Source organism: Aquila chrysaetos, chromosome 26, assembly GCF_900496995.4.
Source record: "Aquila chrysaetos chrysaetos chromosome 26, bAquChr1.4, whole genome shotgun sequence".
Taxonomy (NCBI): domain Eukaryota; kingdom Metazoa; phylum Chordata; class Aves; order Accipitriformes; family Accipitridae; genus Aquila; species Aquila chrysaetos.
The window spans coordinates 14,303,426-14,317,901 of NC_044029.1; the positions used below are offsets into that span (position 1 = coordinate 14,303,426).

General features: G+C 39.0%; 1 protein-coding gene across 3 annotated transcripts in view; it reads right to left on the reverse strand.

The window, feature by feature from the left end:
- The window catches only part of LGR5 (leucine rich repeat containing G protein-coupled receptor 5), a 99,452-nt gene that overhangs the window by 22,776 nt on the left and 62,200 nt on the right, over nucleotides 1–14,476 (reverse strand). For 2 of the 3 annotated variants that reach the window (XM_030002608.1, XM_030002606.2), the window contains exons 5-9: nucleotides 9,582–9,797; nucleotides 6,748–6,819; nucleotides 4,068–4,136; nucleotides 958–1,029; nucleotides 56–127 (exon numbers count right to left, since the gene is read on the reverse strand). In XM_030002608.1, coding sequence (XP_029858468.1) covers nucleotides 56–127; nucleotides 958–1,029; nucleotides 4,068–4,136; nucleotides 6,748–6,819; nucleotides 9,582–9,797 — 501 coding nt within the window. The remainder of the gene's footprint in view (nucleotides 1–55; nucleotides 128–957; nucleotides 1,030–4,067; nucleotides 4,137–6,747; nucleotides 6,820–9,581; nucleotides 9,798–14,476) is intronic. The other variant, XM_030002607.2, reaches the window with a different exon arrangement.

The window sequence follows — 14,476 nt, forward strand, 5'->3', positions numbered from 1 at the left end:
TGTGGGACAACTCTAATATTGCAATATATAAAGAAAAATAAGAAAGTAAACATACAGAGTTCTGAGTTCTGGTAAGTGTTGAAAAGCAGATTTTCCAACAAGCTGGATCGGGTTATCATAAAAATGTCTGCAAAAGTAGGATAAAAAGACTTTTTATGAAAAATGTTTTAAAAGATTCTAAATATATTACATGATTATACTATAAGCAAATGAGTAAACTCTCTATGATAAATCACAGACTGTGCACCTCTGGTTGTAGCAGAGGTGCACCTCTGGGCTTTTCTCAGCCACTAATCTATATCCATCAACCACATTTCACATTTTGAATATTCAAGTAGTCATTGTTTTCTTGGTTTTTAAAGCCAGAAGCCAGTCAATAAAATATTCCCTCTTCCTCCCAGGTTTGCAAAGATAGAAATCCAGATATGAAGAAGTTTGTTATGACCTGAGACAAATCTAAGGTTAGCAGGTGAAGAAGTCAGAACTTCACCTACTCAGAAAAAGTTCCCTTGCACTTTTGAAGTCATGCTGCTTTTGCTCATAGAATAATATTGCTCAAGATGAGTCACTATTTTTCTTACATTTATCTTACAATTTCTTATTTTGAGGTTTGCCCATTAAATGCATTCTCATGTAAGACAATGGGAACTTGGACTGGAATCCATCAAGAGTAATTTTTGCTAGCTTCTACATTGCCAGTAAAGCTAAGAGACTTAGAAGAAATAGTTCAAATAAAACATCAAAGGCCAGAGACCACTACTCGCTTCCCTTAAACGTGGCATGCAAACTGCCATTCTTTCCACAAAGTTGGAAAGATACGAGCTTGTTTGCTTGGGTAATGATGTGCTTGCTACACAGTATGCTTACAAGAAGAGCTATTTGACTATTAGCCACAAATATGATACTTAGTTCCACGTTCTCTAATAGGAAGAGTCATTGAAAAGACTTATCACTTACATTGTAATAAGTGATGGATTACCCACAAATGCACGCTCAGGTATTGACTTGATGTTATTGCTATGAAATCCCCTACAAAAGGAAACATGGTTTACACAGTAAGAAAAAAAAAGTGAAGGCACAATCTGTATTCACAATGCACATTTTTTTTTTTTGTTTGTAATAAGAGAAGTGTCTGTATGTAAAGGTATGTCCTTGTTTTTTGGAATAAGACAGAACTGAAAAAAGCAAAAGAAAAGCAAAGCAATGAAATAGCTGGAATTCTGCACTTTTCTAAATGAACAAAACCATTCAGATGAAGTAAACTGCAAAATGGCAATTTAAAATTCAGATGCCCTCAGCAGGAAACTGCTTTGTAGCTGTATGTAATTTATCTATGAATCTATGTGTGTATGTATATAGATATAATGTAAATACACACACACACACATATGAACCAATAACATTAATATTTAAATATTAATAATTAAATAAATATCAATAAATAGTATATATATTCCTTCCTGTACTTGTTGAAAAGCAACTATTTCCTTTGCTGGGATAATAATGGATTGCAGAAGTTTATCAAGTAAATGATTATACATTATATTGTATTATGCTGAGCCTCCCACAAACACCTTTTTCTTGAAATATTTTAAATGTGGACACGAACAAACTATCCAATGTAGTTGTGCCTGATGGATAGAGGGCCAAATCTTTGTTTCATCATTAATTACTGGATTTTATTCATATGAGTAATTCTCCATTGTGAAAAACAAAAGAAACAACTAAGATTTCAAAAGAACAATGATGATTTGTGTGGGAAACTCCCATTAGTTCAGTCGGGTATGAAAAAGGCTTCCCAGCTTAAATTTATGCATTTAGAAAGCCTCAAATTGTTCACTGATGCAAGCACACTTGGCCATTACTTGAACAGGTCCCACATTATCAGTTTTACTTGTTTAGGCATTGTGTTACTGCTGATGAGCTACAGAGCAAGGCTCTAAATCCCTAGTTCTTTTGCATGCAATAAAAACTGCATCATGCAGATGCAGACTAAGCAATATGAGGATCCCATTTAATCTAGAACCAGTAAACAGATTGGTTTTGTGGCTGCATTGAATGGAATTCCTTGCATGGCAGAAAAGCTAAGGAAATGGCATGACTACTTCCCAGGGCAGTATCTGGCCCCTCATCACCATTCTGACTTGAGTTAGGGTGAAGAAGCAGCCCCATCACCAGCCAAGAGCAGGCTCCAGCACATTTATGCCCAGAAGAGCCTGAAGCACTTTTGAGCTGGTCAGAAGAGAGCATGCTTCCAGCTGCAGCCTGTGTCCAGGGGCACTGTACCCAAGTGATGCACTCTGTCTGAACTGAAGGAACTTTCTAGCCTGTTTGTTCACATACTCAGCAAAATAGCAGTGAAATCTATCTACACCTCTGGGTAAAAAGAGTGTATTAAGGCCACACTGGGAAAAATGCTTCTATAGGTATCTTTAAAATCCAGTCTGGAAAACATTACGCGTGCATTAACTTTGGGTAACAGCTATACCCACTTACTTTGGAGAGGTAACTACTCCTACAGCTGAGACCTTGAAGTGCAGAGCATCTGGGACAATGGTGTCCCTGTAGCATCAAACAGATACGGCCCTGACTTGCTGGCCACTTGCCAGTAGATCTCCAGCTCTGACTGGCTGCCTTGGATGCCTCCAAGCTGTAGACAAAAAGCCATAGCCTGTGTTTTCAGCACAAATTCTGACAGAGAAATGAGGTCCCACCCAGAAACACCCTTACTAAGGTAGCCCTGCAATGAGCTAAACCTCTGTGGGCCTGGGTTCCCACTTGGGTGAGAACAGCAGGGCACGCACAATCTTGTGGGAGACACCTTGCACTTATAAGATCGGCTTCCAGGGCCCAAACAAAGCACTGAAGCACATGGTTTCATGGTCTGCACTGGGTTTGGGATGTCAAGTTGCAGTTTCACACTCCAAAGATTTCTTGCACCTAGGAGCTTATCTGAAACAATAAGTTTGATACTTAGAGGTGAAGTTCTACAGGGGTCAGTAAGTATTTTCAAGCACATCAGGCACTTTGCTGGATCAGGCAAGGTGCATTTACTGCAAACCTGGATTATCCATGTTCGGGTACTAACTCCAGAGATCAGCAAAAAGGCTATCCTTCAAGGCCACTGCTTTTCATACCAATTATTTTAGCCAACAGATGACGTAACAGCAGCTGAGAACAGTAGGGCTGAGAAACTCATAGCCCCAGTCCCTCCTCCAGAGCTGCACTCTGCCAACACTGGAGGTGCTGAGCTGAAGTCAACACTGCCTGGGGACCCCTCCTTTGGAAAAAATCCCAGGTAGCTACTTAAAGCGGCTTTAAGATCAGTTTGTGAGGTAGCAGGGGTACAACCATGTCCAACTAGTATATGATTACCTATTTTTTTCAAAAATCTATGCTGATGGTACCAGTAATATGGTAAATAATTCAAATGGAAAGAATTCTGAACGTATGCATTGATGTGTATATTGTGTGTATGATGTGTGAATATAATTTCGTTCATTTTCTTATAATTCAACTGTTTCTTACAATAAACTTGGCTGGGTTCTTTTAATTGCTGATTTTTTAAAATGCAAACTATGTCTGTGCATCCAGAATTATTTTATTTACAGCATTACAAAGGACTATTTATATTGAAAAGAAAGTGCTTTAATTTAATGGGGGGGAGGGAGGGAAGAAGGTAGAGACATTAAAATCTGGTGGACTAATGAGGGTGCCACACCTTCCTCTTCTTAGACTAGAAGACTGTGATATATTGAATTGTTTGCATAATCCAACTGTTGTGTTTGGGACTCAAAGTGAATTAATTGTGTTTATTATTTACTGTATTCCAAGGATGAAGTTCCTGGAAGAAAGCCACTGCACAATGCAGTATAAAAGTAAAAGTTGTCAGAACCTGAATGCTCTACACTGAATGTTGAAAATGATCTTTTATGCATGATGGCATGTTTATTAGTTTTTCCTAGGATATCAGTTTTTAAGGATTACTGATAAAATCACCAGCATTAAAAAAAATAATCACACACTAGACAAAACATCCTCCTTCCTAATATGAGCTCTGTACTTACAGTTCTTTTAGGTTTGTTAGTGTCCTGATAGCAGTGGGGAACTCGTCCAGACTGTTGTAATTTAAATCTCTGTGTGAAAATAGATTTTATTATTTAGGTTATGCAATGCATAATGGATAACACAGAATTGTTGGCATTTGTAATCAAATATCATCTTCCATGCATTGAATAAACACATCCAGCCAAAAGCCAGGAAATCCTCAAAAGTGTATGGATGTTTTCCAACAAACTCTATTTAGGGCACATTATCATTCCTATTTTTTATCAGCATCCTATTTTTAGTTATATCTTAGCTATTCTGCAATAAAGAGAACATAAGTGGATTCAGATACTACTAAGGGATTTGCTGTTTTGTAAATTGCCCACCCTTTTCATTACTTGAAAGTATTAACAGGAAAAAAAAATCTTTCAAACAGAATATTCAACAACTTTGTATGGTGAGCTGCATTTTACATGGCTAATACATCTTACTACAAAGGTTTCATTTGCCTCTGACTCACTGTCTAGTTGTATTAGTCTTTCTTTTTTTTCGCTCATGAAGAAACCTCTGAAGAGATTTTTCCTGATGGGTAAGTGGTAAAAATAAGAGATACTGGAGTTTGGATGGTAAAAATGATTGGAGGAAATCTTCCTCTGGCTAAAACAAGTGGAAAAACATACAGTAAAAGTTCAATGCTACCATTAACTGTATTGTTACTTTTAAGATTTGTCAATATTCATACAGAGAATGTTTGTAACCACACAAAATGTAAAAATGATAGTTTAGCTAGGGTAGTGACCTCCGCTTTAAGAACTGCTCTTACTGCAGTGGTAATTAGATTTTACTCTGGTAGGCTGAATGGACTATAAGCCTAGTTCTGCCCTCAGCATGACATATGTGTCCTTTAGCATTCAGGAGACACCTGAAACTAAAATTGAAATATGCCACTTTACTGTGATGCTCTCTGGTACTGCTTTGTGAAGAATATAGTCTGAAAAACTTGAGCAAAAGCCTTTTTGAAAAGGCAAAACACAAATCACAGTTTACAATAGATTGAAAATGAAACAGTATCAGGCTGAAGTAATGCAGGCAGGAAACTGCTGTCTGAACTCAACAAGGCTTTCCTTCCTGCTTGTAAATCTCTCTCTCCTGCTTATTGACAAAAAGAGATTACAGGCATGTACTCTTTGGTTTTGCCCTCTGGTTTTGCCCTCCAGTGATATGTTATTTCCAGACCTATGCGTCCATGCAAACGAATGATCTTAAAGCTGGCGTCCATCATTTACACCGAGATCTCTTTAGCTTATCTTGAAACTAGTCTATACAGTATGCAATTACTATGCTTCAGGCAAGTGCTACATTCTCCTATTGAAGTGAAGTGGCTGCACCTACACTTATTCCCAGGTTCCTGACTGTCCTCTATATTTTAATCTCTCATGCCAGGTGGCTGGGACTGGGTTTGCAATTACTTATTCCATTGTTCTGTTTTTCCCCATTTTTGACCAAGTGCCATGTGAATCTCACTTACAAAAACAAAACAAACAATTACATTTTCCTTCTCCCTTTCCTGTCCCCCTTTCCGGTGCTACACTAAGGGACTTCCTCTCAACTCATAGCCAGCTAAAAGTCAAAATTGTAAAATTGCGATTCAGTGGCAAGGGATGAATGTGATCAAAATTAGTGATTAAAAAAAAAAAAAGCCCCAAACGTCTTGCTTTCTGATCTTAATGAAACATGAAAGTGGGCAGTACACAGTTCTGTGGATGAGAAAGCAAAAGTCACCTTTAGACTAGCATTATTCATGTTTGAAACTTTGTCTATTTGTTCCTTATAACAGGCCTTTTAGGCTCTGTCCTGGCTGGATGACATACCTAAAATCTCTGAAAATGATGCAGCAGACTGTGGCAGGTGCCGGGGGAAGGATACGCAAGGTTTTACTGTCCCCATAGCATTTTGGGGGTCTGTGGGCTACTCTAGCAGACAACATCTTTATTTGACTAACTCTGTAGCAAAATACTTTGATAACCGTCAGCACCGCGTTCCTGTTGTGTGTTCTTCTGTAGAATTATTTTTTGTTAGAAAACTCAAGAAAATTTGAATTGGTATGAACAGAACTATGGTGAAAACTTGAGGAAATTTCAATCTCTACCAGTGCTATTCTTTATTAGAGCTCTTTAAAGACAAAAACTTGGATACAACTGAAACATTCCTCTTCCTGCCTTGTAAAACACATGCATAATTTGGCCACCTGGCACTTTTGCTTTTTCCAGGGATAAAAAAAATAAAACCATCTAATTTTACAACCCTCCTCAATGGCAAGACAGTTTCTTAATGTTAAAGCTTTTCATTGTGACAATTTCCCAATCTAACTATTAGCTTTATTGATGAAACAAGACAAACAAATAGTACTAAACTAGGCAAATGTAACTGTTCATGAATAGCCACTTCTTTTTCAATGCTCAGTACAGTTTTCAACTGTCATTCAAACAATTTATCAATTGACAATGCTTATTAAAAAGGCAAACTAATTTTATAGTCAAAAATAGGATTTGCTACATAGAGTCATTGTAAACCATCACTTAGATCCTGTAGCGATTAGGCAAGCCAAAAACCACATTTGGCTTTTAGGCTATTTTTATTCTTTCAGAATATTAATGAAAACACTCTAGAAAAAAGGAAACAAATAAGAGGTCAACTCACAAAGTCTCTAGGCTGTGGAGCCCATCAAAGCATTTCTTTCCCAGGGAGTAGATTCTATTGTTATGGAGATGTCTGCAGGGGAACATTAAGCACACAGTCAGGAAAGCACACTACACACAGTGGACTTAAGCAAAACATTTTGATGGTTAAATCAAAAGAAACTTATTTTCAGGCATGCACTGATTATATGCAAGTCATGTTTTTGCAAGAGCATGTATAGGAGGCACCTTCAATGCCCTCCCCCCTTTCTCCCGATACCTCCCCACCCACGCAGGCTTCCATTTGGTTTCATAGAAGGGATTTGTTTTAAAACCACCTAGATTGTTTAAAAAGGGTATATCCTGGAGTTCCAGGTTGGGGTTTGCATATCGAATACTGGGAAATCATAGACATAATCTCAGTGGTGGTTAATTAACATGTCTTAAAAACTGTGTGTGATGTGTGAGATGTATATTTGGAAGGTGTATATTCAGAGGGTGTTAGAGGGTATGACACAGCACAGGAGCAGGTGAGGAGATGGATAATACAGCAGACAGGAAAGGGGCATTAGGCTTGCAGTATGAAAGAAGACACAAAGCCATAGGACAAAAAAGTCATTGCTTCACTGAGATGAGTAAACTAACCAATCTTAGGAGTGCTGTAACTTGCCTTCCTTTGTAACTACAAAAATTGACAGCTACTTTCTCAAATGTTTAGCAATTGAAAGTAATTTTTTTATATCTTTCAACCCCCCCCCCCCCGCCAAAGGCTCAGAGTGCTGCCTATTTCTAAGCCTTTTAGACCAATATGGAAAAAACCCACTCTGTGTGAAGCTCATTAATGTGAGTATATACAACTTGGAGCCACTTCAGATTGTTTTTTTAAAAAGGATGCCTTTTTCCCAGCAGATTTTCCCTTTTATTCTTGACACTCTGCCCCTATAGTGGAGGGAAACTACGGGAGTAGTACTTTAAAAGAAAAGAAGGGCTGTGAATGAGGGGCTTCCAGGCCCTTTCCCTTCAATACTTCATTCTGCTCTGAAAATAATATTAAAGGTCAGAGGATCTCTGAATGTTCTGCTGAACCTACAGAAATTGAGTCTACCTGTCCATAAAGGCAGGGATTCTGATGGCAAAATGCAAATGTGCTGTGGGTTTTTCCTTTGCTAGGAAGAAACATAATCAACTTTTTTTTTTTAATGACTACACTGACCTTTAATGCTTTAGTTAGCATGAAGAGTGCATCTTCAAATTCCAATTATGGTTGGGTCTTTAATGATAGAGCTTCAAACCTGCTCCAATTGACCATGCATTTTTGCACTGAGTTGAAAATTTGCCAGACTGTATAGAGTAGCAAACAAAAGAAAGCAGAACCACACACAAAGATTTTGATGAGCCAAAAATATCAGATGTTGTAGATCATGAGGAATGATTCAATTATTAATCAATATGAAGCCCAGAAGATTAGAAATAAGCAAGGCAGATCTAAATTAAGGAAACCTAACTGAGCAGAAGCAATCAGGGCTTGAAAAGAAATTATTTTCTCCTGCATTTTCTTAACTGTTCTCTTATCATTATATTTCTGGTAGGGATCTAGAGAACAACATTCAATCTATGAGATGTATCTCATTACTGAGACAAGTCTAGAGGCTCAGTCAAATGACAAGTCCATCCGCTCTTTAACTTGAATGGGATTGTTACTTAATGTAAAGAGAAGGCTAAGATTTTGCAGCACACGACAGTTGTTACCGCCATTTTTGGTGCCCTATATGCTTATATGAATATATTAAGCACCAGACAGAGATGGTGACTATAAATGTCAATAAAGAACCCTGGTGTGTGCCAGGTCCAATGCTTACACTGGGGCCAGAATATGCTAAAAAATGTTAAGTGTCTTACAGACTATGGTTTCAGGCAGCTTGTAAAGCTTGAATATATTATTCTCTCTTTAATAATGCTAATGTTTTCCAAAGTATCCTGAAATAACTTCTCCACCTCAGTTTCTCCAGCCAGTCTAGAATTTTTTCTACTTGGTACATTCCCAGAAGATAAAAAACTGAAACCGCGCTCCACAGTATACCTTCCAGATTTTAGTGCAAGCTACACAGGTTTTGTTTAGTTGCACTGGTATGCAAGTATAACAAAATACAAAACTACATATACTTTCCATGAAGGGAAATGCATACTTTTTCTACTGGACAGCATTCTTTCCAAGTCACCCAGAAAGCTTTCAGTTCATTTCCTGTTTCTAATCTTCCCTCATTCAGCCTTAGAGTCTTAAGAGGGCACACAATTCATCTCTTCCTGTTTGCTTTGCTGACCAGATAGGGTGATTTTTTAATTCCCTTACATAGTTCTTTATTGAACATGGAAACTTCTAAGCTAGATCAAAACAAGTGATTTAGCAAATGCTAGTTTAACTGTAGGACGATGTAAAAAATCTGCTTCGCCAAGATAATTTTTTCAAGTTTTGGTTTGTAGTACATATACAATCCAGAAAACTTAATTTATATTTCAAAAAGAACAATTTCTGCAACAAACAAAACTGACCTCTTGGTAAAGGAGTATCACTAAGCCTAGTACAAATGTAGAAGGGAAACTGCAGATTTATAGCCCCAAGATATCAATTTAATATTAAGACTGTAAGAACAAAACAGATGTTTAATTAACCCATGTATATACCTATTTACCTATCATTTGCCAACTGGGGAGGGACTAGGGGAATATTTAATCATTAAAGATTGTCTCAAGCAACATCTGAATTAAACATTGCATCTTCAAGTAATTTATCATAAAGAGGTCAAAGCCTTGCAAAGAAGCTGAGATTGTGTCTAAAAAGCAATCAATAAAACTTACAGAACTACCAAACTAGAGAGGTTTCCAAAAGCATAGTCTGGTATGTAATGAATTTTATTCAGTGCCAATGTCATTGCCTGAAGTGCTGGTAAACTTCTAAAAGCTTGGACGGGAATTTCTGTCAAAGAATTATCATCTAGCCACAGGTGTCTAAGGGAGACCAAGCCATTGAAGCAGTTGGGGGGCACATAGTTGATGTGGTTGGCATCCAAACGTCTAGGAGAAAAAGAAATAGAGAAAATTGACTTGGAGAAAAGAACAGTGGACTTACTTACACAATGGCTATCAGAATTTATCACCAAGAACACAACCCCAAAGGATGGACATGGGTTGCCACATCCATTTTTCATTTCCTGGAGATTCTACATTTCCACCTGGCTTGCAGCCTCACCCCTGAGACCTGACATGGTGTCTACAAGTCTCCTTGTCAGCCGGTTCCCTGCAGACAGCTCTCCTTTGGAGCCACTAACTCACTGAGAGCACACACTGATCGTTTTTGAGCAGAGCCTCTCTACAGATGGAGTATGAATTTGTTTCCCAATTATTTGAAAGTATGGAATAAAAAAGTGCAAGAAACTCAGCCAGATATTCTCTTTCAGAACCTATAAATCACTGAGCTGCAAGATGATTTGGGTTTTCATACGCTAGACACCCATTCTAAGAGCCAAAAATAAAACTCACTTCTGAGTCTCTGTTCCCATTTTACCTTTTCTTAAATATCGTTTATTCCAATGATTCTAAGGAACACTGAAGTTCACATTTTTTTAGCAGTGGAGCAAAATGTTTTTTGAATAGAGATTAGCATTGCTAATACGTGTATTTATTTTGAAAAAGAAGTTACTAAATACACTTCAGTCGCTGCAGAGCCAACAGAGGGAGCTCAACTGCACATCGTACCTCTTCAGAGTCTGCAGGTGATATCTTGCTCTCACACTTGTGTAAATAAGGATTAGATCTACTGAACTTTTTGCAGATGTGGCGCTAGAAATACTATGTCATATATTCATTTGCTTTTGCTTTTGCTCTGTTTTGCTTTCCTGTTGTGATACTTTCAGGGAAAGATTTAAAAGCATGCTCCAGATTTCTGAAACTTCGTGAAACAACCAGATGGTGATCTGTACTCTGATAGACTTTTTCTGCTTTTAATGTGTTGTAGTAACTTGTACCTTGTTCAGAACATGAAAGCTATGCTCTAAAACTTTTCTTGAAGATGTCTGTACAGAGGAGTAATTAAGTGAATGGTGAAAGAGAAATAAATTTAAATAGATGTTTGAAAACACTACAGAACAAACAGCCACACCCAGGGTACAAAGAAGTAATTCTGTACAACCTAAATTCAGTCTGTTTGAGAGAAACGCAATACTTTTTGTGGCGAGCATACTAATCTCTTTATTTAAAGCTGCTTCCTCATTTACAGTCATGTAAAATGTCAGGTCCATTCTATCTCCTGCTCCATGCTGCTCCTACCTACTGCATGAGAACAAATAATGACTGCTAAGGCTCCGTGCCAGGCTGGCAAATAACTGAGACAAGGTCAGTTGGAACAAATTTATAAAGTTCAGTGTCAAAGCCCTTGTACAATTAAATTTTCAATATAATAACTGACATGGCAGGCAGCAGAGACAGAGCTTCCAAAATAACTCAAGGGTCTGTCAACAAATGGGTGAGGCTGGAAATGTTTAGAAATACTCATGCTGTACCTCCCCCATTCCCCAGGCAACAACCATGCTCTGCCTGTGTTTTCAAATAAGGTATAATTTGAATGAGTAGATGAGGTTTCTTTGTGTTCAGTCAGAAGTAAATTTCTTCCCTGGGTGATGCTGGTATGTAAACTAAGAAGTTACAGTTGCCTTAGTTTGACAGTTACACTGATTAAAGAATGGAGGCTTTATTCAAACTAAATGTGTTACTGTATTACAGTTAACATCTTGTTCAATATGGAGCCTGCCTGTGCAGCTCTGACATCCCTGTTGACTCCACAGGAGTTACTCACAGGATGCCTGGCTGCGTGGTAAAGCCAACAGTCAGTTGTTTGTATGCAGTCCTGTGGCTGAAATGGCAATATTTCTGCTGTCATCAGTGAGACCAGGATTTTTATCTTACCAATATTCAGTAGCAAATCAAGGAACTGATTTTTTTTATAGCTGAAGTTTCCAAATATAAACCCACCACTGGCTATGTAAACAAAATACACAACACAGAAAGAAAAGGAGGAGTGCTGTAATATAAATTAAATTCCAGGTAGTTGAATTATTATTTAAATAAAGCAAGAAGCTACAATGATTTGTGCTGCAGGTCCTATAACTTGATTACATATCCTGCAAGCGCTTGTAAGAAGTACTGCCTCAAGTACTCTTTGGTTATCTAATCTTTTTAAAATTTCCAAGTACTGTTTTCCCTCTTGCAGATATTATAAGGTTTCAGCAGTGGTTATGTTTCCTGTCATACTGTAGGTAATGCACACTGATGTATAAAGCATTGAACATAATCGCCGTTTTCAGCCAATTGTTTTACATGTGTTGATCAAAGTTTTGGCACTTCCAGAACTAAACCCATTAACTCACAAACAGGACCCTATTTAGAATTGAAAGTAGATAGATAACATGTGGTGAGTTTGAAAGCTGCTATTATATTCCAGAGGGAGCCAATTTAGGGAAACAGAAATACTTGATTTCTTCTGATAGGCAGCATGTAAATAAAGCAGCCAGTATGAAATTCACCATGAGCTCACTTAAAATGTCCAAACCTTTCAAAGCAAATGCTTGAACTATGTGAACTGTATCCCACTGGTGTTTCCTGTGACATACTGCAAATGCTACAGCCATGTGCATAAATTATGAAAAGATATTATTCATACAGAATTGTAAACAGGACTCATTTATTGGTACTCTAAAACGGGTGAAGGTAGATGTTTGAAAAATATTTTATTTGCATTTTTTGATCAATTCAATACGACTGGATACTTAGTTTTATGCCACTGGTAGGTTTCTAAGGGAATATATATTTTTTTCCTTTTTCTGAGTTTTTTCTCAAGAGCAAGCCCAGCTACAGCCTGGATGTACCCTGTGATCACGAAATTCCTTCATGTCCTGTTGGGAGACTCTTGCTCATTCATTCAGGGTTAAATCAATGCTAGATATGGGATCGGAAAGGAGGTTTCTCCCACATCATTCTCCTCTCTGAAATAAACAGCTATTACATGGATTGTCTCTTCTTGCAATGGATGAGGGCCTGAATACAATGAAGGGACCAGAAAAGAGGAGAGCCACAAAGACAGATAAAGAGTCAAGGGCAAAATGTTTCTTCTGACATTTAAGTTTAAAATAGGAGAGGTAAAACCAAATGAAAAGGGGCTATACATAACAGGTAGGGGAGGCAGAGAAGTGAGAGCACACGAGGACTGATTTTGGGTATGGTGGATTAAAGAATCTCCTTTAAAGAGGCTCCTCCCTCTCCTACCACCTTCCTCTTCTCCTGACCTGGCTCTGTTACATTGGGAGCCACAGCGGAGCCTCACCACAAGGTATGGGTCAATGATGGATAGGGGCTGGGGACATGGCCTGTCTGGGCCTCCCCACATATAACAGGCAGGAGGCAGTCACCTGCAGCCCCACCATCTTTGCTAGCGTGTGGTGACATGGACCATCTCAAGGGTTTGTTCACAGGAGTTTGAGTAAAGCCTCATTTAAGTAATGGCAAGTGACATCGAAACTGGCTCTGAAAAGTGGATGTAATGAAAATATAGCTGGCTATTGTGAGCCATGTTTTTCAAACATGGCCTTTTACGCAGGATATCCCCTTCAGTCCACAGGGGAAAATGATAGGACTATTGTAAAAGCTTAATTACAACACACCAGCACAGCGGTTCCCACAGCTCACTTTCATCTCTGCCCTTGTATGGGCTTCTACAGGACTGATACAAAGAACCCGGTATGGCAACAGCAAGACCAAAAAAGAAAAGTCACAAGTCACAGTTTAGTAGCGTTTGTTTCTGTCCCACTGCTCAGTTTTACATCAGGAGGTCTCTGCAGCTCTGGGAGTTTCAATCCTTAGTGTTTCTCTTCGTATCCAAACATGCTGCTCATGCTTGGTTAACCTGCATTCAAGACAGTGGGCCAGGATGCTAGCACGTTGCATAAAGCAAAACCAGTCAATTGTAATGCTATGTTTATACAAAGATTGGCTCTGATACTGGGTACCCTCAATCCCCACAGGTGGGAAAAAGTGGAGGCCAGCAGGAGTTGTTGAGTTATCCTAGGAATCTGGCTGCAGACTCAGATCAGGAATCCACAGCTAGACCAGCATATTTGGTGTGGCTGGGAACGCTCCCAGGTCCTGCAGCCAACTGGCTCGGAGAGGTCCGCGTTACACTGGTGACCTCTCCTCGCCTCCCAAGCGAGGTGGCTGTATGAAGAGCGCCTACTGGGGACGGTCCCAGGGGCATGAGAACTGCCAGATGGCTCCCGGGAACAGTTCACGCAAATGTTATTTGGCACGGGTCAAAAGTGTGCCAAGGACCCTGTTAACAGTGCAGCAGGACAGACTGTCTTGGCCGGTGCCTGGGAGCACTTTGAAGCACTGTTTGCTTTGCTAGGCTGGCTGTAGCCACATCTGTCACTGTGTGGTGCCCAGGAGGATCTCCTTGGAAATGTAGTGTGAGCCTCTGTACTGCTAACCACTCCAACAGCGGCTTCTTGTCCTCCTCTCACATGTGGTGTATGTCCTGGTGGGCTTCAGCCATGCAGGATGATTTTTGGCTAGCAGTTCTGAGGTTGAGAAATTTGTCTGTCCCTTACAAATGTGACAAAAAAAACCCTCTTTTGAGATTACTCAGAAGACAGAAAAGAGTCAGATGCCTAGTAGCTTCTACTAGATGAAAGAAAACATCACCCAGT